Below are 24,177 nucleotides of genomic sequence, written 5' to 3'. Positions count from 1 at the left end.
TCGTCAGGACAGCTGCAGAGCTCTCATGGCGAGCCCGGCCGCTTCCTCCGTGCGACCGCCGAGGCCCAAGAAAGAGCCGCAGGCGCTCGTCATCCCCAAGAATGCGGCGGAGGAGCAGAAGCTCAAGCTGGAACGGCTAATGAAGAACCCGGTGAGACGAGGCGCGGGCTGACGGCCCTTCCGAGTCCTACCCCCTTCCTTTCTGGCGTCTCTGGGCGCTAGCGGGCCCTCTTTCCGCGCTTCCGAACTCTGGAACTCAGTACCCGAACCCCAGGGTCAGACCTTAGGAAGGAGCAGGCGGCCCCGGAGATAGTGAGCTATTTTCTGCTCTCATGTTAGAGCCAAGCCTGGATGAGGGCGCTGCGAAGCGGCTTCTCGTGCTCTAAGACCCTTTAACTTTGTGAACAGAAGCCTTAGACTGGAAAGATATAATCCGTGGGTTAGCACAAGGGTTTTTCTTCTTCTAAACAGCACTAATTGTTAGAGAGGCATTGGCCAAGACACCTGGGGTTGGAGGTTTCCAGCCATAAACGATGAGTCGCGTTTCTGAGTTCTGCCCTGAAAAGTTGAGTGTAGCCCTGGCAAGGCTGTGGGCTCTGATAGGACCCAGAGTATACAGGATGAAGTAAAGGCAGAGGGAGGAAAACAAACTCAGCTTTGGGTCCAGGAAGCAAAGCAGCCTTACTTCACTACTTCAGTTAAAGTTTTTTGGTTGAAAAAGATGTCACTTTGTCAGCCGGTTTATACATACAAACGCTTTCGTGTTTAAATGTTGCAGGACAAAGCAGTTCCAATTCCAGAAAAAATGAGTGAATGGGCACCTCGACCTCCCCCAGAATTTGTCCGAGATGTAATGGGTAATGTCTTTTGGATGTGGGTGTGTGTTTAAATACAGTTTTTAAAGTGTAGGTATTAAAAACTCTGCAGTTAGCATTTGTTAATTACACCCCTGATAGGAAGAAAAAAAAGTTCACTTATCCAGTATTTTGCTCTTACAATGAAGGGGTATTGTTGCTTGTGGTCTGGCATTAGAGAACTTTCTTCTGCATTGTTTTTAATACCTTGTTTTTTCAAAATGGAAACAGTTTTTATTTTGTTGGGTTGTAAGTTAACTAACTATAAAGAGAATAAATAACAGGTGTAAAAAATTAGAACCACCTGTTATCTATCGTTCTATTTGTAACATTTTGATGTAGTCCTCCAAACCTCTTTATAGTCAAAACCACTCATGCTTAAGAAAAAATGTTTACAAGAACATGGTTGTTCTACACATACTATTGATAACCTACTTTTTTTCACTTCATATATCATGGACATCTTTTCAACTAAGTAGAAAAGCATGTCAAATGTGAAATCATCTGGTGGGGGAGGGAAAGGTCACAGGCTCTCTTTTAGGTTTCTGGTCTCTGAACGATAGTCTGCTTGTCCTCCTAATACTGCGCTAGAGTGGAATTTTTGGTGACTTCACATTCAACATTCACACAACAGATATTTACAATATACCAGCCAGTGTGCTAGCTTCTGGGGTACAATGGGGAATAGGGCAGGCTTGGTCCCTTCCATCACTTCTAGTACCTTTCTTTGGTCCCCTGTGATTAAGAGTAGCCTGTGTTGGTAACTGGATATCATCAAAAGCTCTGGACTGTCCTGGCTTTAGGTTCAAGCGCTGGGGCTGGCAGCGGAGAGTTCCATGTGTACAGGCATCTGCGCCGGAGAGAGTACCAGCGACAGGACTACATGGATGCCATGGCTGAGAAGGTTAGTGAGCCAGGACGCTGGCTGAACCCTTGGGTTTAGGCAGTGTGCACTTAAACCTTAGAAAAAAACACTTGTAGAAGAGTAGATACACCTGGTTGTGGCTTGTGTGAGGGCCGCCTTGTAAAGTCAGCAGGAGAAACATGTCAGGTAGAGTCCAGGGTACTTCTAGGTCAGATCCAGCACGGCAGGATGCTCACACTAGGAAATGAATGAGGGGAGGGAGTCTTCCAGGTGGTGGAGAGCCCAGCAGAGTCCCCTTTCCCCTCCAGGCCATTTGCCATGGAATAGAAGCAGGATCTCACACCACTTGAGTTATTATTTCTTTATAGTTTCTGTTTTTGGCTGAATGCCTGTAATTCCAGTTAGCTGTGTGTTTGGTACTAGTAGTGGTGTGCTTTCCGGTATTTTTGCCTCTTTGAGTTTTCTAGCTTTGAGACGGGCATTTCTTCATGACAGGTGTCAAATAATAATTGATTAAGAATGGAGAATTACTGGCAGCTTCCTGCTGGTCTAGTGGTTAGGATTCAGTGCTTTCACTGCTATGGCCCGGGTTCAGTCCCTGGTCAGGGAACTGAGGTCTTGCAAGCCATGCGGTGTGGCAAAAATAAATAAATAAAGATAAAAATTAAAATTAAAAAAATTTTTTTAAAGAATTGAGAATTGCTTTTGAAATTGTACTGTAAGAACTGTTAAGCTCTCCATTGATTGATGGGAAAGGCCAGAAACCTCTCTCCTATTGCTCTTAAGAAATATTCTTTTGGACATTTCACTTGTCTTCTTTCTGGAATTGAGTTTTGGAGTTATTTTATCCACTCCAAAAGTTTTGTTTGATTTTTTTACTAGATTTAACTTGAATCTGTAACTTAACTTGAATGAGAATGGATGTCATAGTGTTTAGTCATCCCCTCTAAAACTTTGATTTCTTTATTTGTCTAATCTTTTTGTATCAGTGATCATATATAGAGATTTTACATATGTCTCACCACGTTTTTTCAAAGATATTTTAAGTGTTTTGACTGCAGTGGTGGTGAGTGGTCCCTTAAAAATTTATTTGAATGGCCAAAATTGAGTTTGAAAAATACCTGTATGATTTTTGAACAGAAGGGATCATTGCCATGGTGGTTTTCACCTGGTATTTGCTTGTCCTGCAGCCCTTACTCGGCCCCCAGGTGTCGGTGGTTCTTCTCCAGCTACTTCTCAATTCCAGTGAGGAGTTTCAGGTGACTTGTCACACAGCTATACCAGATCACTGAAGGATTTGCGCTGTTAGGAATAAACAGAACTCTGTATGTAGAAACTAACAGAAGCACTTTTTTATTTTTAAACTACTTTAGAGGGGAGGAAATAGAGGTTGTCTCAAATGCCATCAGTTAGTCTGAACCTTTTATGTATTGATTAACGACCCAGAGAAAATACAGAAAAATGTTTCACAAACCTTGAAACCACACAAATGCAAAGGTTTTATTTCACGTGGTGAAAGAGAGGCTCTGAGGTTAGAAGAAAAAAAGAGAGGCAAGAGAATCCTTACCTTCCACAGCGACTGATAGGTTGTCACCACTGACAGAGCACATCTGACTCCTGCTTGAGCCCTTGCCGGGGTCAGCAGCCAGCAGGGGGCTCTGTCTTGGTCGCGCTTCAGACATTTCCAGCTCAGCTTCTAAACAGATCAGGTGCTTTTAGTTTGAAGTCATTGCTTTCTAGCTGAACTCTAATTAAAGCTGATTCCTTTCTTGGAAGGAGACCCTTCTTTTTAATTTCATAATTCTGCTCTCAGAGAGAGTTTCTGCATCCGTCTGAGCAGATCCACAGAGCCTGGCAGTGCAGACCAGCAGAGGTGTTGAAGCCACCTCTTTCTCCTCTGCTGGCTCCTTGTTTGCTCCATCAGCCTTTATGGCTGTAACTAGAAGAAATAGGGATGGCGCTTGTTTTTTATCAGTAGATGTCTTTAGTTTACAAGATCTTTCCTGTAGGTTATTGCAGTTCATTAGTCTTCCTAAAGGCTCAGGGAAAGAGAAATTATTGTTTCCCCCATTTTATAGATGAGGAAGCTGAGGCTTAGAAACAGGGAGCTGCTAGGAAGAAATAACACAAGGGATGGATATATATATTTATTTGTACGTATGTACGTACTCACATATACATACGTACACGTGTAGGTGTGTTTAGTAGCAGGTGATGGCAATGCATGTTATGCTGCCTTAGAATCGGTCATTTGATAACCGTAGCGAGTTAGGACTTGAAAATTCCATGGTCGCAGCCCTCTGGTCACTCCACCCAGTGAGCCCCCATCACTGTCTCTGAAGAAGCAACACTCCTGTGTGTCTCCTTACTGTCAGTACTCTACTGCATTTCTGACACTTCTGGGCACCGGATGTGTGGGGATTTTCCCCACACCAAGCAGTTCTGTGACACCAGGTGAGTATCCTACAATTCAACTCAATTGTGACCCTGTCTACGTGGAGATAGCGCCATATCTCGAAGGTTAAGACTCAGTCCTGCAAGACTGATCCCCACCCCCAACTTCAGAGGCCAGCCACAAGTCCCTGTTGTCACCTGTGCTTCTGACCCACTGGCTATAAATCAGAGGTTTCCCATGACCCCCTCCTCAGGTTCAAGTAATTGGCTTAGAGGGGCTCACAGAAGTCAGGAAAACAGCTTACTAGTTTTCCGGTGTCGTATAAAAGGATATAACTCAGAACAGCTGCATGGAAGAAGGGATGCAGAGCTTCTGTTCCTTCTCCCAGCATCTCCAGTGTTCACCAACCCAGGAGCTATCCAAACACAGCCTTTTGGGGTTTTTGAAGGCTTCATTATGTGGACATGATTAAATCACTGACTGTTGGTGATTAGTTCAACCCTCAGCCCCTCTCCCCTCCCTGGAGGTCAAGGAGGTGGAGCAGAAAGTTCCCTTGGCAACCAGCCCCGTTCCTTAGGTGCTTTCCCAAAGTCACTCATAAACTCCTGTGCTTGAAAGGGGCTGGTTATGAATAACAAAAGATACCCATTTCATCTTTATTTCTGGAGTTATTTCAGGAACCGGGAACAAAACTAAATATTATAATAAAAGATCCCCCCTGTGGCTCTCATATAGGAAATTTGTAAGCGTTTTAATGTGCCAAAAACAGTAGATGAAAACCAGATATGTATATATATTACAAGTCACAGTATCACATTTTCCAAGGCCCTGGCGAAACAGAGCCAGTAGTGCTGCCTCTGCCTTCAGGGAATCCTCAGTGTGCTGCCTCTCATACTTTCTCTCTCTTACATTTACTTGTGCACGAACGGTATCTTAATGAACTGAGTTATTTCACCATCAGAGATCCATATGTTGATTTCCTGCCTCACCTGTGAGGCAACTTCTTTAAGTGGCCCTGGAGACCTGGATGTACCTGTAGCACCCCCAGTGGTGTGACTTCTAGAGTTTTCATACCCAGGCAGGCCAGAGTTTGTCTAACTGATGTGGTTTTTTGCAGCAAAAATTGGATGCAGAATTTCAGAAAAGACTGGAAAAGAATAAAATTGCTGCGGAGGAGCAGACTGCAAAGCGTCGGAAAAAGCGGTGAGGGCTTTGTGGCATCCCATAACTACTGAGACTTAGGGCGGGAAACATAAAAGTAAATAGTTGGTGAACGAGTCCTTCTTGTAGTCAAAAGTTTACCTGTATGGCCTGTATAGGTCTTGGGTGTGAATATCCACAGTGGGGACTTCCCTGGCGGTCCAATGGTTAAGACTCCACGCTTCCAATGCAGGGGGCGCGGGTTTGATCCCTGCTCGGGGAACTAAGATCCCATATGCTGTGCAGCGCAGCTAAAAAAAAAAAAAAACCCACAGTGGAGCACCCCCATAGAGGAATGGCTTTTCTTCCAGTACCTGGGGAGAGATCAAGTCACTTACTGCCCCCTGCCCCTGCCCCCAGCTTGCTACAGATTCTCCAGAGCTTGCTGGTCAGCACTTTGGTGGTGAGCGCATGGATTTCTGTGTCTCCTTCATGTCCGTATTTTTTTTTTTTCCTGCGGTACGCGGGCCTCTCGCTGTTGTGGCCTCTCCCATTGTGGAGCACAGGCTCCGGACGCGCAAGCTCTAGTGGCCATGGCTCATGGGCCCAGCCGCTCTGCGGCATGCGGGATCCTCCTGGACCGGGGCACGAACCCGTGCCCCCTGCATCGGCAGGCGGACTCCCAACCACTTGTGCCACCAGGGAAGCCCCATGTCGGTATTTTAACATCAGGTTTAATAAGTTGCTATGAGCAAACTTCCCAATTAGCTTTTCCCTTAAAGGAGGGTCTGTAACCTCCCTAAGTGACTACATGAGTATACAGACTGCACCCGTGCATGTGTGTGTGTTGTTTTAATAAATGCTCCTTCAACTTTCAGAGAGCTGAGCAGGATTCTAAAAACAGTCCCTAGGGCTTCCCTGGTGACGCAGTGGTTGAGAGTCCGCCTGCCGATGCAGGGGACACGGGTTCGTGCCCCAGTCCGGGAAGATCCCACATGCCGCGGAGCGGCTGGGCCCGTGAGCCATGGCCGCTGAGCCTGCGCGTCCGGAGCCTGTGCTCCGCAACGGGAGAGGCCGCAACAGTGAGAGGCCCGCGTACCGCAAAAAAGAAAAAAAAAAAACAGTCCCTAAATATCTCTGAATGAGAAAGTATCTCCAGTATTTCTGGATTGCGCTAATCACCTCAGGACTCCAAAGAATCTGATCTTGATTCATGAAGGAAACAGGTTGATAATGTTGATGATGTTGGAGTAGCAGAGTCATGAGGAAGTATTTCTTTCATTTTATCGTAGTATTCGTATAATTACTAAGTTGCTAAAGGTTCTGTAAGTAGATGTTTATTTTCTAAAATATAAAATAGGTAGTTAAGGAATTATTTTGCATTTGCAGCCAGAAGTTAAAAGAGAAGAAATTATTGGCAAAGAAGATGAAACTTGAACAGAAGAAACAGAAAGAAGGTGAGTGGTACCCACTTTTCTTTCGTGACCTTTCTTAGTGCTGATCACAGTGGTTGACCTGTCAAGAATGAGATTTAGAGTTTGGAGTAGGTTGGCTGGCCTCTGAAGAAATGACGGCTTGTTTCTATTAGTTTCGACTCATTTAATTGCAAGTGTCAGGAAGCCAAACTGGTTTAAGCAAAAAAGAAAGATACTGCCTCACGTTTAGTCCAGGACAGACCTCCTCTTGGGCCTGGCTGGTAAAGGAGCTCTGATGTTGGCATTCACTGTCTCCTTCTGTCCCCTGGCTCCCTGTCCTCAGGGAGGCTCGTTTCCTCCTTGTGGTGGTGAGGTACCAGTCGCTGCTCCGGGCCACACCCTGGCTCGTTCTTGCCTAGTAGGAAAGACTGAGGGGGTGTCCCTAGCAAAAGAGTTTTTGTGTCTCTTTGGCTCTTATTGAGTCACTTGGCAAATCAGTTAAGAATTCTTTTGGCTACAAGAAATAGAAAACTAGCAGTAGTTAAGCAAAGAGGAATTATTTTTCTCACATAACAAGAAATCTGGTGGTAGGCGGCAGCCCAGTGTGGTTGAGTAGCTCAGCAGTGTCAGGCCCAGTACCCCTGCGCTTCTTTTGGCCTTTATCCTGTGGGCATGAGATGGCTGCTGCAGCTCCTGGCATCATACTTATATTTAAAGCAGGAAGAAGAGGGGAAAGAAGTGGTACTTGTCTGTTGTGGTTTTTTTTTTTTTTAAACTGAAGAGCAAAATATCCCCCATCACGTATTACCTTGTATCTCATTGATCAGTACTAGGTCACTTTGCCATCCCTTGCTGTCATCAGGCTAGATGAAAAGAAGACAGAATTGTCATGACTATCTTTAACGTATCGTGATCCATCACTGGATGCTGGGTACATTGTCACCCTAGACAGAATTGAGATTTGTTAGAAGGAGGAATAGGGGGTGAGTAATGTGTCAGCATCCCACAGTGCTGCCAATCCTGCCCACTTCCGAACCCATCACAAGGCCAGTGGTGCCAGCCACTCCTTTGGGAACCCCTGGGCTGCAGACCAGGGAGAGAGAGGTCCCAGATGGAAAGGACCAAGGATGCTGAGAGACGGAACAATGACAACTGGTCACCACATCTCTGAATTGGTGGCTGTTCCCTGATTGACCAGACATGGTTCCTAATTGTGATTTTTGGTCTTAAGATAAAATCAGACCTGCACTGACATACGGAAATGTGATTGGCCCCTTCCAGGACCAGTTTGCTTATGAGTTGTAAATGTACTGTGTGACACACTATACATGGTATGGTTTTAGCCTGTTCCCTATCATTTCCGAGAACAAATTATTTTACAGTACCAAAATGTGATTGCTAGGACATCATCCCTCAAATAAGCCACCTCATCACGTTCCCTGCCCTTCCGCCACCCCCCCCCCACAGGAATGTGGAAGTACTTGGTCCAAGGGCAGGAGGATTGGGCAGCCCACCAGTCTCATGTTCTGTTGAAGGAGGTACGGTGGCTTGGACCCCATTATATTGGGAAATAGAAAGGGCTCCTTGGCTGTTGGTAATGTGACCCTCCCTGCCCAGGGTTTGTTGTTTTTGCTGCTCGTTGTCTTTGTTGCTGTTTATGTGTTTCGTGACTTTCCTGAACTAACTCTGTACAGCTTATATTCTTTGTTGTGTGTGGCAACTGAAGTCTTTGCTTGGTTAGCTTAGTGGTCAGCTGAAGATCAGAGATTTCCTGAAATGCTTTGAACCAGTAAGTCTCCTGATCTTTGCCAAGGGGCTTTCTGTGTGTGGTGGAGCATGCCTTCACCATTCTGGCAGGCGGTTTACAGTTTTGCCTTAGCCTTCACTTCCTTCTTGCACAGAGCCTCAAGGTTAGCCAGAGGTGAGATTAGGGCCATCACTTGTCTGTCTTAGACATGTGCACAGCTCTACACATGCCTGTGGCCTTCTAGATTACCAGCATTTCCTCTTAAACTGTTGGTCAGTTTCTTGTTTGCTTCCACTGTTATCACTGCCTCAGGCAGCTATGATGATAAACAGTTGCCACTGATTGTTTTTGACAAATACGTTGAGGAAAAGGCTGTTCTCACTGAGTCAGGCTGAATAAAGACAAGACAAGCCTTGCCAGTGGAAGTTTCCGGAGAGCTGCCAGACAGGTCAAATAGGGACAGTGCTCTGGGTGTGGGACTTCTGAGGAAGTCCCAGGGCAGTTTCCTTCCTCCAGTGGCTGCTAGGCTGCTGGTTTTCACAGCCACTGGGAGTAGGAGGCTATTGATTGGGAGGCTACCTTGGATCTGCGGAGAGGGAGTAGGAAATAGGGCAAATTTTTTTTTTTAAACAAATTTATTTTATTTATTTATTTTTGGCTGTGTTGGATCTTCGTTGCTGTGCGCGGGCTTTCTCTAGTTGTGGCGAGCGGGGGCTACTCTTCGTTGCAGTGTGCGGGCTTCTCATTGCGGTGGCTTCTCTTGTTGCAGAGCACGGGCTCTAGAGCACAGGCTCAGTAGTCGTGGTGCATGGGCTTAGTTGCTCCGCAGCATGTGGGATCTTCCGGGACCAGGGCTCGAACCCATGTCCTCTGCATTGGCAGGTGGATTCTTAACCACTGTGCCACCAGGGAAGTCCTGTTCTCTCTGGTTTTTTGTTTCTCTGTTTCTCCTTTCCTGTCTTCTTTTGGATTTATTTGAACATTATTATTATTCTATTTTAATTTATCTATTGTGTTTTTAACTGTTTCCTTTTTTATAGTCTTTTAGTTGTTCCTCTAGAGATTACTATATTTATACCACTTTCACAGTCTATTTGGAATCAGCATTTCACCGCTTTAAGTAGAATGTAGAACTTTTCATCACATAGATTTCTTTACTCTGTATGTTATAGTTGTCTTAGGTATTACATCTCCATACATTGAAAACTCCTTCAGATAATTTTACTTTTTTTTAATTGACCTATAGTTGACTCACAATATTATTTCAGTTTCAGGTGTACAGCATAATGACTTGATATTTTCATAGATTGTGCACTGTACAGTTATTATAATATTTTTGGCTATATTCCTGATGCTGTATGGGTTGGCCAAAAAGTTTGTTCGGGGTTTTCCATAACACCTTATGGGGATACGAACGAACTTTTTGGCCAACCCAATACATTACATCCCTGTGACGTATTTACTATATAACTGGTAGTTTGTGCCTCTTAAACCCCTTCACCTATTTTGCCTATTCCCCCATCCTCCTCCCCTCTGGCAACCACTAGTTTGTTCTGTCAGTGGAGTCTATTTCTGGTTTATTTTTTAGATTCCACATATAAGTGAAAACATGCAGTATTTGTCTTTCTCTGTCTGACTCATTTCACTTAGCATAATATCCTCTAGGTTCATCCATGTTCTTGCAAATGGCAAGACTTCATCCTTTTTTATGGCTGAGTAATATTCGTGTGTGTGTGTACATCTTCTTTATCCATTCATCTGGCAGTGAACACTTAGGTTGCTTCCATGTCTTGGTTATTGTAGATAACGCTGCACTGAACGTTGGGATGCACGTATCTTTTTGAATTAGTGTTTTCATTTTCTTCAGATAAATACCCAGAAGTGGAGTTGCTGGATCATATGGTGGTTCTGTTTTTATGATGTTACTGTTTTTGTTTTCAGTCATCAAATATATTTCAGAAATCTCAAGAGAATAGTCTTGAATAGTAACCAGATAGTTATCATTTCTGTTGCTTTTTCTTTGTTCCTGATGTTCCAGACCTCTATCTGGTATTGTTTCCCGTATGTCTGAAGAACTTCCTTTAGTCATTCAGTTAGAACAGGTCTGCTGGCTATAATTTATCTTAGCTTTTCTTCATATGAGGCTATCTTTATTTCACCTTCATTCCTATAGGACATTCTCACTAGATACAGAATTCTGGGTTGGCAGTTTTTATTTCAGCACTTTTGAAATACTCTTCCATTTCCTCTGGCCTCCATGATTTCTGATTTTTTTAAAATATGTAGTTATTCAAACTGTTCTCCTATCATTGTTTTTCTCTGGCTGCTTTCAAGATCCTTAGATGTCAGGAATTTGAGAATTTGATTATGATATGTCTGCACATGGATTTCCTTGGGTTTATCCTGGAGTTAGGTTTGGAGTTCACTGAGCTAGTTGAATCTGTAAGCATGTATCTTTGTCAAATTGGGGATTTTTTTTTTTAATTTATTTATTTTTGCTGTATTGGGTCTTCGTTTCTGTGCGAGGGCTTTCTCTAGTTGTGGCAAGCGGGAGCCACTCTTCATCGCGGTGCGCGGGCCTCTCACTATCGTGGCCTCTCGTTGCGGAGCACAGGCTCCAGACGTGCAAGCTCAGCAGTTGTGGCTCACGGGCCTAGTTGCTCCGCAGCATGTGGGATCTTCCCAGACCAGGGCTCGAACCCGTGTCCCCTGCATTGGCAGGCAGATTCTCAACCACTGTGCCACCAGGGAAGCCCAGGGGATTTTTTTTTTCCAATCTTTTTTTGTCTCTGTTGTTCACATTGGATAAGTCCTACTTACCTGACTTTGAGCTGTGTCTTCCCTGTGTCACCTCCATTCTGCTTGTCGATTCTATCCAGTGAATTATGTTTTTCAGAAAAGTTTTTCAATTTCCATTCGATTCTTCTTTATACCTTCTATTTCTTTGCTGCAGTCTTCTATCTTTCCATTTGTTTCAAGAGTCTTCACTCTTACTTCCAGGAAAGATATTTAAATAGCTACTTTCAAGTATTTGGTACTTCCGGATCTGGGGCATCTTGACATTGGCATTTGTTGATTGTCTCTCCCCACGCTAGCTGCGATTTCCCTGATTCTTCACGTGCCGAGTAACTGTCTGTGGATCCGGGACATTTTGAATATTATATCGTGAGGCTCTGGTCTTGCTGATACTTGTTTTAGCAGACAGTCAGCCTGGTTGTGTTTGGAGCACAGGTTCTGACCAGCCTTCTGTAGATTGTGGTTCCTGTGTCAGTTTGGCTTTTAAAGCTTTTGCTGTGCTCTCAGGTGTGTCCTGTGTGTGCCACCCAGTGGCCAGTCAGGGTTTAGTTCTTTGAGTTCGGTTCTCAAAGTGTTTGGCATGACGATTAGGGCCAGATCCATGCATGTGCTGTCAGGGCGGGCCCAGGAGTTTACAAACAACTTTATGATGTCTCTTCTAATCCTCTCTCCATGATCTCCCCTGTAGGTTCTGGTTTCTTGGGGCTCCCCTTTTCAGACCTCCAGCCAGAAAGCTGGGGCTTGGGACTTTCCTGGCGGTCCAGTGGTTAAGACTCCAAGCTCCCAATGCAGGGGGCCTGGGTTCAATCCCTCGTCAGGAAACTGGATCCCACATGCCGCAACTAAAACAAAAGATCCTGTATGGGGACTTCCCTGGTGGTCCAGTGGCTAAGACTCCAAGCTCCCAATGCAGGGGGTCCGGGTTTGATCCCTGGTCAGGAAACTAGATCCCACATGCCACAACTAAAGGTCCCACATGCCACAACTAAGACCTGGCACAGCCAAATAAATATTTAAGAAAGTTGGGGCTTTAGTTACCTACTCTGCCACATACTTTGTACAGCTGCCCCTGCATCCAGGGCTGAGTGGTGGGAGGACAGAGAAGAAAAGCAACAGAGTTTGCCCAGCCATCTTAGGACCACAGCTCCTCTGATCAGAGAGGAAGGTTCCCCTCCTTCAAAGTTTTTGCACATGCAAGCCCCTATTGCACCGCAGTCGCTGTGGCCATCCTGACACTGGCAGGATTGCCTGGGAGCTAGGGTGTGAGAGAACGGAGAGAAAAGAAGAAACACAAGAATTTCCCTTCCTCTGAGCATTAGGAGTCCGCCTTCTCACTCCTTGAATCAGAAGTAGAAGGTTTCTCTTGGAACTGTGTCTGTGCCGTTTCCACTTCTGCGTATTGGATCACCTTGAGTCCAGGCTGGGGGATACTGGAGGGAAGAAAGAAAAAAGCAGGAAACACAATATTGTGGTACTTTGTATTCTGGTCTTTTTCCCCATTCTGTGTGCTTTTCAGAGTCCATGCATTCTATCCAGGTTCTATAGCTGTGTTCAGTGGAGAAACGGGGTCAAACGTGCTTGCTCTGTCTTACCTGGAACCCACCCTCTATTTGGTTTTTTGACTCCAATTACAGGACTTGATATTTAGCTCTTGTGCATTTCAGCTTGGTGTTATTGGCTCTGTTGATTCAGGTTTCCAAAATCCTTCTGAATTCTGATTCTCGAATTAACCATGTTACCATGTCAGGGGCAGGTTTGATAAACATACCTCCTTTTGTCATTGGTAAAAATGCTGAGCCAGACAGGGCCAGGGCCAGAGCCCTGCAGCATCCACTAGTGAGCTCCATCTAGGCCAACATGGGCCTGTTCACTAAAACTCTGGGTGGAGTTATTCTCCAGCTAAGAATCAGCTAGACTCACTCTTCTTTCCTCTTACCCACAGAGGTGTCATTCTAAACTAAGATAATTTGAGGTCAGGGAGTAAGTACAGTAGGCATAGATTCTAGGCTCAGCTCTCACTCTGGCTCACCCTGACCTTAGCATCTCCTGTTTGAGCAGATGTTTTTTTTTTTTTTAATTTTAGTCTGTAAAATGATAAACTCTTTCTAGATCTAAAATTCCACAGCTTGATAACTTTTCCAAACGCCTTGCTGTAATGAAGATATAGCATATTTGGGCAGCAAGAGGGGCGGCTCCCTCACCAGTAAATCTAAGAACCCTTTCAGAACAAGAAACAGGTTAGTTTGCTCTGAATTTGTACTTAAATGAACCTGTAGTGGGTCTTTGGAATCACTTAATAACTTTTTAGTAATCAGTTCTAGAATTGAAGGAGACAGGAGGCAACATCCCAGAGCTGAGGTTTCTTTTTTTTTCTTTTAATATTTATTTATTTATTTGGTTGTGCTGGGTCTTTTGGTTGCGGCAGGCAGGCTCCTTAGTTGCGGCATGCATGTGGGATCTAGTTCCCTGACCAGGGATCAAACCCAGGCACCCTGCAACTGGGAGCACAGAGTCTTAACCACTGCGCCACCAGGGAAGTCCCCAGAGCTGAGGTTTCTTAAATCCCCCTTTTCTAGCCCCTTTTACACATTAGTTGCATGTGATTGTGCAGTTTTCAGTCACTTTAATTTGCCCAAGGCTATGAAGAGTATATGAGATGGTAGATTTCATCCAGAACCTCTAACCTGTTTAAAACGGGCTTGTGCCCTCTCACTGGGTCTCCCCCATCCTGAGCTTCAGTTCTATCAGAAAGATAGATGTTTGTGCCCATGTTGCATCATAGTAGCACAGCGTTTTTTCAAACTGAGGGATGTGATCCTTTATTCACTGGGTCATGAAATCAGCTTAGAGGTTACAGATGTTGGTTTTTTCATGGTTTTTTCAAACATACATAAAATAGACTAGAAAATATCAGAATGCATCACACCCTGAATAACTGTTTTGTGAAATTTTCTTTCAGTTGCTATGTGGGCTGTGGTGCAGTCAAACAGATTTGAAAATCATTGTTATGATTCATGAGCCCTGCTCTTCTACTTGTGATGTTAGCACCTGTACCTATTAAAAAAATGATTAGTAATAATACATGGTTGTATATGCTTCGCACCAGATGAGCTGGCTAGAGAGTGCTGTAGGGATAACTTCATAAGGATGCTTTGTGTGCCTTTTACCGCACCCTGTCAGTTTCCTTCCTTATTTTTCATTTTGTGAAAGGGAAAGTAGGTTTTCTAGGTGGTTGAAGTGAACAGAAATTTAGTGTGGTGATGATCAGTTGTGCCACAAGGTGGCTTCTGTGCACTTCTGGGTTCTTGAGGGACTTGGAGATACATTATCTTTTTGGCTCTTCTCCTATAAAGTGGTAAGGGGCAGCTGGCTAGGAGTTCCGTTCTGTTGTTGGAGAGGAAATATCCCCACTTATTGTCCGTGCTGGTCCAGCAGTTCAGTGAAGACGCCCTGCAGTGTGGGACTTGTCTGAATGATACCACAGGATGGTGTTAAGCCAGTTTGGATTATTGTGACGCCTTGAACTCCTAAAATGATGTATTCTGATACCAATGTTACTTATCCGGACACAGGCTCACCTACCAGAGAAACCCAGGGTGACCTTAAGGTGATTTGTTACTAAGTACGTCAAGGGCAGTTTCTTGACGGTGGCGGGGAGGAGAGAAATAGGTGAGGGAGATTGAGGTACAGACTTTCAGTTACAAAATAAATGAGTCGGGGCTTCCCTGGTGGCGCAGTGGTTGAGAGTCCGCCTGCCGATGCAGGGGACACGGGTTCGTGCCCCGGTCCGGGAAGATCCCACATACCGCGGAGCGGCTGGGCCCGTGAGCCATGGCCGCTGAGCCTGCGCGTCCGGAGCCTGTGCTCCGCAACGGGAGAGGCCACAACAGTGAGAGGCCCGCGTACCGAAAAAAATAAAAAAAAAAATAAATGAGTCACAGCTGTGAAATGTGTAAATGTGGGGAATATTGTCAGTAACTGTATAATATCTTTGTATGGTGTCAGATGACAACTAGATTTATCGTGGTGATTGTTTTGAAATGTATAGAAATATTGAATCACTGTGTTGTGTACCAGGAACTAATATAATGTTGTAGGTCAATTATACTTCAAAAACAAGCAAACAAACACTCATAGGAAAAGAGATCAGATTTGTGACTACAGAGGTGGGTGAATGGGAAGAAGGGGAATTAGATGAAGGTAGTCAAAAGGTACAAACTTCTGGTTACAAGATAAATAAGTACCGGAGATGTAATGTACAACATGATAAGGATAATTAATACTGCTGTGCATCATGAATGAAAGTTAAGAGACTTCTCATCAAAAGCAAGAATTTTTTTTCTGTTTCTTTAATGCTGTATCTATATGAGATGATGGATGTTCCCTAAACCTGTTGTAATCATTTCAAAACTGGGGGTGGGGGGAAGCAGTTTCTCAGCCTCAGCACTGTTGACACTTTGGGCCAGATAATTCTTTGTTGTAAGGGACTATATCCTGTTCATTGTAGGATGTTTAAGGGCATCATGGCTTCTACCCACTAGATGCCAGCAGCACCCACCCTCCCCTCAGTTATTGACAATCAAAAATGTCTCCAGACATTGCCAAGTGTTCCCTCGTGGGGGAGGGGGGCAAAATTGTCCCTAGCTAATAAAATTCGTATCTCAGCTGGTATCTGTTGTTTGAAAGGCACTCAATTTATGTGGGGTTTTTTTAAATTTATTTGTTTATTTATTTATTTATTTATGGCTGCACTGGGTCTTTGTTGCTGCACTCAGGATTTCTCTAGTTGCGGCGAGTGGGGGCTCCTGTTCATTGCGGTGCGCGGGCTTCTTGTTGCAGTGGCTTCTCTTGTGGAGCACGGGCTCTAGGCACGCGGGCTTCAGTAGTTGTGGCACGCAGGCTCAGTATCTGTGGCTCGCGGGCTCTAGAGCACAGGCTCAGTAGTTGTGGTGCACGTGCCCCGTTGCTCCGCGGTATATGGGGTCTTCCCAGACCAGGGCTCGAACCCGTGTCCCCTGCACTGGCAGGCGGATTCTTAACCACTGCACCACCAGGGAAGCCCCTCAATTTATGTTTTGGATTGAACCATTTGTTTCAGTGCCAAAACTCTTATACATATTATGTTGGAAAACTATCCATAGCCTTTGTGTCTTTTGAGAATAAAGGTAATGTATGATCATTTTAGAAATTTTTAGAATATGCAGAAAATAAAGTCAAAAATAAAAATTATCCATAATTCTTACTAAAAATAATCACTTTAACATTTTCATGATGTTTTTATTTCAATTTTAATATTTATTATATAAACCTATTTAATTATCATATTTACAGTTGTCCTAGTTTTTCATATAACACTGTATCACAAATATTTTCCCATGTCCTTGCAATTCCATAGTACAAAAGGATTTATTTTTCCTAGTGTATTCATTCATCTGTTTGTTTGTTTTTGCTTTGTTTTTTATTTTTTTGTCTAAGTCTCATTTGCGGCATGCGGGATCTTTCAATGTGGTGTGGGCTCTTCGTTGTGGTGTGAAGGCTTCTCTAGTTGTGGCGTGTAGGTCTTCTCTTCTGTAGTTGTAGTGCACAGGCTCCAGGATGCATGGGTCTACAGTTGTGGCGTGTGGGCACGAGAGCATATGGGCTCTGTAGTTTGTGGCACGCAGGCTCTCTAGTTGAGGCGTGTGAGCTCAGTAGTTGCGGTGTGCAGGCTTAACTGCCCCGCGGCATATAGGAACCTAGTTTCCTGACCAGGGATCGAACCCACATCCCCTGCATTGGAGGGCAGCTTCTTTACCACTGGACCACCAGGGAAGTCCCCATTCATCTGGTTTTTTTTTTTTAAAGTTAGCATCAGTTTCAATTATACTCAGTGGCATTTTACTTAGTATTCCTATAGTCTAAATAAAATCTCAGATTCTTAGATTTTAAAATTTTATGTAAACAATAGCATAAGAGTAATGGAAAAAGCTCAAATATTACCATCCTCATAGATCACCTTTCTTTCTGTCCATTTTCTTTTAATCTCTTCATATGCACATGTCATTTGTATGTAATGACAATTGTAGTGTATGAACAGTTTCCCCTTTGCTTGTTTTTATTTAACATTATAAGTATTTCTGGTCCTTCATAATTTTTTCAGTGACTGATAATATCCAGCAATTGACATGCCATGATACACCTAACATTTTCCCTTTTGTTAGACATTAGATTGATTCCAGTTTTTCTCTTTAGAAGATATTTTAGTGAATTTATGCACCTGTCTCCCTTCCCCCTTTCTGGGTCATTTCCTTGAGATAAATTTCCAGCAGTGGGAATAATTAGATCACAGAGTGTAAAAAGAGTTCCTGGCCCTTGAAATGTATTGCCAGTTTCTTTCCAGAGGAGTAGTGGCAGTTTCTTACCAAAGGAGTAGTACCAGTTTTTACTGCCATCAGCAGTGTGCAATGGTGTACACTTTTACCATATCCTTGCCGTATTCCTCCACATGGATAAGAATGATTTCAGAGGAAGTCAAGGTCTCATTGAGGACTTAGTAAAAAACCTTACAAAAATATAGATCCAGGGGACTTCCCTGGTGGTCCAGTGGGTAAGACTCCATGCTCCCAATGCGGGGACCCAGGTTCGATCCCTGGTCGGGGAACTAGATCCCACATGCATGCCGCAGCTAAGAAGTCCGCATGCTGCAACTAAGACCCGGCACAGCCAATCAGTCAGTATATATCTATATCTCCAGATGCGTCAGGACTATGGTAGCAGCCTCCACTCTCTTCCCACCCCCTCCAACGCCGCCCACCTTGAACAGCCTCCAAAGCTCTTTTTAAAACAGAGGTTGGATTGTCATTCATTCTTCTGCTTGTACAATAACAATACTTAGCATTTATTGAACATTTATTGTGTAGCCCCAGTTCTAAGGTGCTTTGCAGGTATTAACTAACATAATCCTCACAGCGTCCCTGTGAGATAGGCAGTGACGTTATCCCCATTTTACAGTTGACCTTAGGGACCAAGTGGCAATGGCACCCGTAGAGCTAGCGGGAGTGAGTGACAGGCTGGGATTTGATCCCAGATAATGTGTCTCCATGGGCCTTGTGCTTACCTGCGAGGTGATCGTGCTTGAAACCTAGCCAGTAGCTCCTGCATTCCTGCCCTTTCTGGTCTCTCCACCATTTTGTTCTGGCCACTCCCTTGCACGTGTCCTCTACTCTCACCAAGCTTAACACCTCTGTTCTCCCACCTCTCCTCGTGCTCAGGCCTCTGAGCTCTTTTCGTTTTCATGCTACCCGACTCCCCATCTGCTTGGAAAACTTCTCATCTTGCACCCTCCTCCCTTTGTAAAGCCTTTTCTAACCGCCCTCCCCACCCAGCCTCCACCTTGCTCCACAGGGTTTTGCACATATTTGGTTACAGAATCTGCTGAATCACATAACGTGCTTATCTATTCAGTTGCAGTCTCAGTTCCATGAGGGCAGGCAGTGTCTTTTTTTAAAATAAACTGTGTTATAGAATGATTTTAGATTTACTGAAATATTACGAAGATAGTATAGTACAAAGAATGCCCATATACCCAGTTTCCTCTGTAGCTAATGAACCAATGTTGATACATGGAGCAGCTAAAGTCCATACTTTATTTACATTTCCTTAGTTTTTAACTAATGCCTTTTTCTCGTTGCAGAATCCCATGTAGGATATCACATTACATTTAGTCATCATGTAGCCTTAGGCTCCTGTTAGCTCTGACAGTTTCTCAGACTTTGTTTTGATGACCTTGAGAGTTTTGAGGGTCAGATGTTCTGTAGAATGTCCCTCAGTTGGGATTTGTCTGACGTTTTTCTCATGAGTTATTTATTTTTGGGAGGAAGACCACAGAGATAAAGTACCATTCTTATGTCAGGGCTGGGTGCTTGTCAGGATGGCTTGTCACAGTTGATGTTGCCCTTGATCACCTGCTCAGGCAGTGCTCTTCAGGGTTCTCTGTGTAAAGTGACTCTTTCCTTCCCCTTACCACGCTGTACTCTTTGGAAAGAATTCACTCTGCGTAGCCTATGCTTAAGGCGTGGCAGGTTATACAGCCCCTCCATGAGTGCGGGGTAGCTACATAAGCTATTTGAAATTGTTCTGCATGGATTTGTCTTCTCCCTCCTTTCTTTATATCAGTCTGGACTCTGGGCTGTTTATTTTATATTTTAGGTTTAATCCAGTACTACTTCATTTTCTTGCCCAAACTCTTCCAGCTTTGGCCATTGGGAGCTCTTTCTGGCCCGTGTGCCTTTTACATACTCCCATTATTGGTGTTTTGAGGGGTTTTGTTTTGTTTTTAACAGCACTTCCTTAGTTTCTGGTACTACAAGATAGTCCAGACCTGTCTTGTGTATTTCCTGTCCCTAACCTAGAATCAGCTTTTTCTCTAAGTCCTATTTCTTTTCATTGGAGAATGAAATGATTTTGTTGAATTACCAAGTGACTTGAATGTGCAGCAGATTCCTAGGTTTCTCCTCTTTGGGAGAGATACTTCCAGGCCCCAACACCCGACACACAGGAAACAATTGTTTACTATTAATTGAGGTATTACATTTTCAGGAGCTTTTCAGTCACAAGGAGTGCTTTGAGTCCTCCTCTATCAGTCAGCACTTCAGGCATCCAGAACACCCCATTCCATAAACATCCAGGTTAATGAGTATTTTTCCACTATTACAAAAGTTTATTTAATAAAAATGTTCAGTAATAAAATGTACACGAGCCAGTTTTTATCATAGTAAAATGTGGAGGGGACATGTGGAAGCAGTTGATTTCTCTGCTGAACACAGCCATTGTTCATACTGGTTCCAGGCCTTCTAACATGATGATACTGTTTCCTCGTGTTACCACCACTCCAGTATTCTGTTGCCCACTAGTTTCCATCTCCACACATTCAGCTATCACAAGATTCATAAAGGGATCAGAGCCCCACAATATTCCTTGGACATGTCTGCCACCACTTAATTTTAGTGATAACTTTTCCACTCAGGAGGGGGAGCCTTGCTCTTGATGTCTACTCGGTGAGCTCAAAGATGCCTCCTGTTTTACTGTCTCTTTAAGATCAGAATGAAAGATCAAAGCCTATGCTCTTGTCCTGCTGTGTTCAGATCTCTATGGATATGGCAGGTGGTCCTTAGAGAGGCTTCAGGCTGACCAAGTATGACTAAGTTATGGAACAAAACAAGTACTCAGCAGTTTCAGCCTTGGAGCCCAGGTTCTAGAGCAGAGCTCCCCCGCTGGTATATGGGGAATGGACTACACATGGCTCCCCTTGCCTTCAGGGTGGAGACTGAGTGCCCATGGCCTTGGACCGTTGCCCCACATGCCATAGAAATACTGTCTTTTTCCATGAGTGCCATGACATGAGAGCGCTTAGGGAGTTCTGCCCTAGGAGTTCAGGGAGCTCAGAGCTATGTTTTTGATCCATCTATAGTTTTTCACTCAGTCTCTGCATAGCATTCCCTCCCTCCCTCCCTCCCTCCCTCCCCTCCCTCTCTCTCTTCCTTTTTTTCTTTCTTCCCCTCCTTTTTTTAAAATTTTGGTAAAATACACATAACACAGAATTCATCATCTTAACCATTTTTAAGTGTATAGTTCAGTGGCACTAAATACAAATTGTGCAACCATTATCATCATCATCTATTCCCATAACTCTTTTCATCTTGTAAAACAAAAACTATATCTTTTAAACAACAACTCCCCATTTCCTGCTCCTCCCAGCACCAGCAACCACCCCTTCTACTTTGTCTCTGAATTTGGGTACTCTAAGTACCTCCTGTAAGAGAGATCATATAGTATTTGTCATTCTGTGACTGGCCTGTTTCACTCAGCATAATGTTCTCAGGGTTCATCCATGTTGTAGCCTGTGTCAGAATTTTTTTCCTTTTAAAGGCTGAATCATTGCACTGTATGAATAGACCACATTTTCCTTATCCATTCAGTAGGCCCACCTCATTCCTGTTTTCACCTCATTTTTCTTTTTTATTTTATATTGGAGTATAGTTGATTTACAACGTTGTGTTAGTTTCAGGTGTACAGCAAAGTGATTCAGTTATACATATATCTATTCTTTTTCAGATTCGTTTCCCATATAGGTTATTACAGAGGATTGAGTAGAGTTCCCTGTGCTATATAGTAGGTTCTTGTTGATTATCTGTTTTATATATAGTAGTGTGTATATGTTAATCCCAGCCTCCTAACTTATCCCTCCCCCCCTTCCCTTTTGGTAACCATTTGTTTTTGAAGTCTGTTTGTTTTGTAAATAAGTTCATTTGTATCATTTTTTTTAGATTCCACGTATAAGTGATACCATATAGTATTTGTCTTTGTCTGACTTCACTTAGTATGACAATCTCTAGGTCCATCCATGTTGCTGTGGATGGCATTATTTCATTCTTTTCTATGGCTGTCATGCCATTTTTCTTTTGCCTCCATTTCCTTATGCATTTCTGCAGGCAAGGTACCAGAGGCTTGAAAGTCAGACAGTCCAGGTTTGAATCCTTGGTCCTGGTTTTACTGATTATGAGACCTTGGTTAACAAATTACTTAACCTCTCTGAGCTTTATTCCTCATCTGTAAAATGGATATAGAGGAGTGTTACTTATCTCATAGACTGTTGTTTAGAGTTAAAACGGTACGTATATGCAAAGACAATAAGCACAGTGCCTGGCACATATAGATGTTCAACAAATCTTAGCTACTAAAACGTGCTCCTCATTTGTACTTTCAAAATTTCTCGTTCTTTTTGGCATGAGGTTAAGATGGAGGAAAGTCCTAAACAATTGAATCATAGAGATGATGTCAACCCCTTGCCATGAGTGCTCTTTAGTGTCCCATCCTAGGGTATGCAGGTGACTGTGCTGTGCTCTGGGCACCCCCAGGCCTTGAAGCTCTTCGGCCCTGTGACAACAGCAGTAGCAAAGCTCTGGGTGCCTGTGGGTTTCAGCATGTCTGCAGGAGGAGGCCCACGGTGCCTGCAAGTGGCCTCCTGGCGTGGACGGGGAGCCGGAGGACTGGTGTGGGCTCTGGCTCGTCCCAGCTCTCGCCTGCTGCCCTGCTCCCGAGAAGAGGGGAGGAGGAGTTGGGAACAAGTAGTCTTTGTGCTCTGCTCTTAGCCAGCTCAGCTGCACTGAGGGTAGACTGGCAGACCGCCAGGGAAGACACTGGGATTCAGAGCTGCACGGGGAGTGTCAGAGAGGCGTTCTGCGTCTGTGGGAAGAGCCGGGAAGCTGACATATCTGTTGTAGGCAGAGCCCTCTGCCACAAGGTTTTTGAGACTCCTTTTGCAGACTGGGGTGAGAGCTGGAGACGTCAGCAGGAGTGTCAGCCTAGCGCTAAATGTTGAAGGGCTGCTGTGGACGTCGCCCTGCCAAGGTGACAGACTTTAGGGGGGATCATATAAAAAGCAGTGAGGCCTGATTTACTGGGCGTCAGGATCTCGTGTGCTGGACCTTTTCATAAGGATGAGGCCCATCCTCCAGCAGTGGTAGGTCAGTTCTGTGACTGGCCCTTTATACCCGGGAGTGGCACTCGGGACTGATGGACATGAGGACCTCTCTGGCTCCTCCCTGTACAGTCCAGGAACAGCTGGTTCCTGGGTTTTCCTCAGCAGTCCTTTCTTGGAGTACCCCTTGATTTGCTAATCAGGGGATACTCGAAGATTTGTACCTCTCTAATCCAAATGTCTTGTGATTACAGGATCCAGTCAGTCCCAGGAGCAGTCATCCAGTGGCTCTGAGGCGGCATCTGGAACAGAGGAGGAGGATGAGCCCAGTTTCATCATGGGGCGATGACGAGGTTGGCCACGGCAGCTGTCTGGAGCCTGGCCCGCTCTGTGACCGGGACCCCAGAAAATCCTCCACAGGCCTCAAGGGGAAGGGAGCAATCTCTGTTTCAGCTCAGTTTCCCTCCCAAAGCCTCACTGGATAGAAGCAAGTAGGAGTCCACCCTAAGGGCTCACAGCCCCCGTGTTGGCAGGACTGGGCCTGTGGGAGAGAGGACCGTCTCCTGGACACACGAGGGCACTGCCAGGCAGGGTTCGTTAATGTTCTCGCTGCAAGGGGGGAAATGTATGACCTGGTCCCCCTGGGGCCTGTTCTCACATAATTGGACACTGATGAGTTTGGGGCTGGTTTCTGTGAAGCGAATGTTTATTTAGTAAAGAACAGAAAAACTCCAGGTTTTGTTCTGACCTGTGAATGTTAATTACAGAAACTGTAGAGAAGGCTGTGAAACGACATGAGAGGGATGGGGCCTGTTCCCAGACTCGTTGAAGGAAATGGCCTTGGCCGTGGAGCTAACTCACTGCAGGGCACATGACCTCCATTTCCTTCAAAGGAGAGTGCAGACTGCACCCCAGAACACATGCTCCCTCCCAGCACACACGTGCAGAGGGAGATGTGGGACTTAACTGAGGCTGAGCCAGAAGAGAGGACCTTAACGTGTGAGAGGAACTTCGGAAAAACAACTGGTGAGTAGAAAATAAGCAGGTAGAGAATCCAGCCTGGGCTGGAGCAGAGGAGATGGCCTGGGGGATCCTAGCTGCACTGCAGGGGAAGCAGATGCATTGGCCACAAGCTGCATTTTCATCTGGAGTTAAGAGGGGATCTAAACAGAAAATGGGAGGTGACTGAGGGTGTCTTTTTGGGCCAACAGGAGGAACAGGGATGGTCTCTAATTTTAGAGCCTTTGCTCACTTTTTGGATATTTCCAAGTTTCTAGCTCTATTTTGTGCCTTTTATGGAGTTTGATAGAATTAGGAAAATAGTGGTTTTGAGTGAAGGGAAACTAAGAAACATCTTACTTTTCTTGATTTCCCTGGCTCCACCCTGAGCCATGTGACATCTGTGATAACTTCTGTCTTTCCGCAGTTCAAGTCACAGGAATTTTTCTTTCCCAGGAAGCTGAAATGGCAAGTCAGCCATAACAAATTAGCACACACCCTAACTGTA

The 24,177-nt window shown here is 44.6% G+C and overlaps 2 protein-coding genes and 1 long non-coding RNA gene across 3 annotated transcripts; 1 reads left to right on the top strand and 2 right to left on the bottom strand.

Annotated features, from left to right (window-relative positions):
- On the top strand, nt 1-24,177 carry PRKRIP1 (PRKR interacting protein 1). The gene is made up of 6 exons (XM_060123286.1): nt 1-151; nt 779-857; nt 1,658-1,758; nt 5,232-5,317; nt 6,644-6,711; nt 22,925-24,177. Exons 1-6 carry the CDS (start codon nt 26-28, stop codon nt 23,017-23,019), a joined length of 555 nt encoding a protein of 184 aa, XP_059979269.1. The 5' UTR covers nt 1-25; the 3' UTR covers nt 23,020-24,177.
- Nucleotides 2,848-5,549, bottom strand: LOC132505286 (uncharacterized). Its single transcript, XR_009535345.1, has 3 exons — nt 5,417-5,549; nt 3,287-3,415; nt 2,848-3,021 (listed from the first exon to the last, which is right to left on the bottom strand). It is a non-coding gene; the product is annotated as an uncharacterized LOC132505286 (long non-coding RNA).
- Nucleotides 17,996-20,586, bottom strand: LOC132505517 (small nuclear ribonucleoprotein G-like). Its single transcript, XM_060123606.1, has 2 exons — nt 20,550-20,586; nt 17,996-20,211 (listed from the first exon to the last, which is right to left on the bottom strand). Exons 1-2 carry the CDS (start codon nt 20,584-20,586, stop codon nt 20,024-20,026), a joined length of 225 nt encoding a protein of 74 aa, XP_059979589.1. The 3' UTR covers nt 17,996-20,023.

Source organism: Lagenorhynchus albirostris, chromosome 15 (genome assembly GCF_949774975.1).
Source record: "Lagenorhynchus albirostris chromosome 15, mLagAlb1.1, whole genome shotgun sequence".
NCBI classification, from domain to species: Eukaryota; Metazoa; Chordata; class Mammalia; order Artiodactyla; family Delphinidae; genus Lagenorhynchus; species Lagenorhynchus albirostris.
Note: the sequence above shows the minus strand (reverse complement) of the source record. Positions and strands in the feature narration are given on the sequence as shown.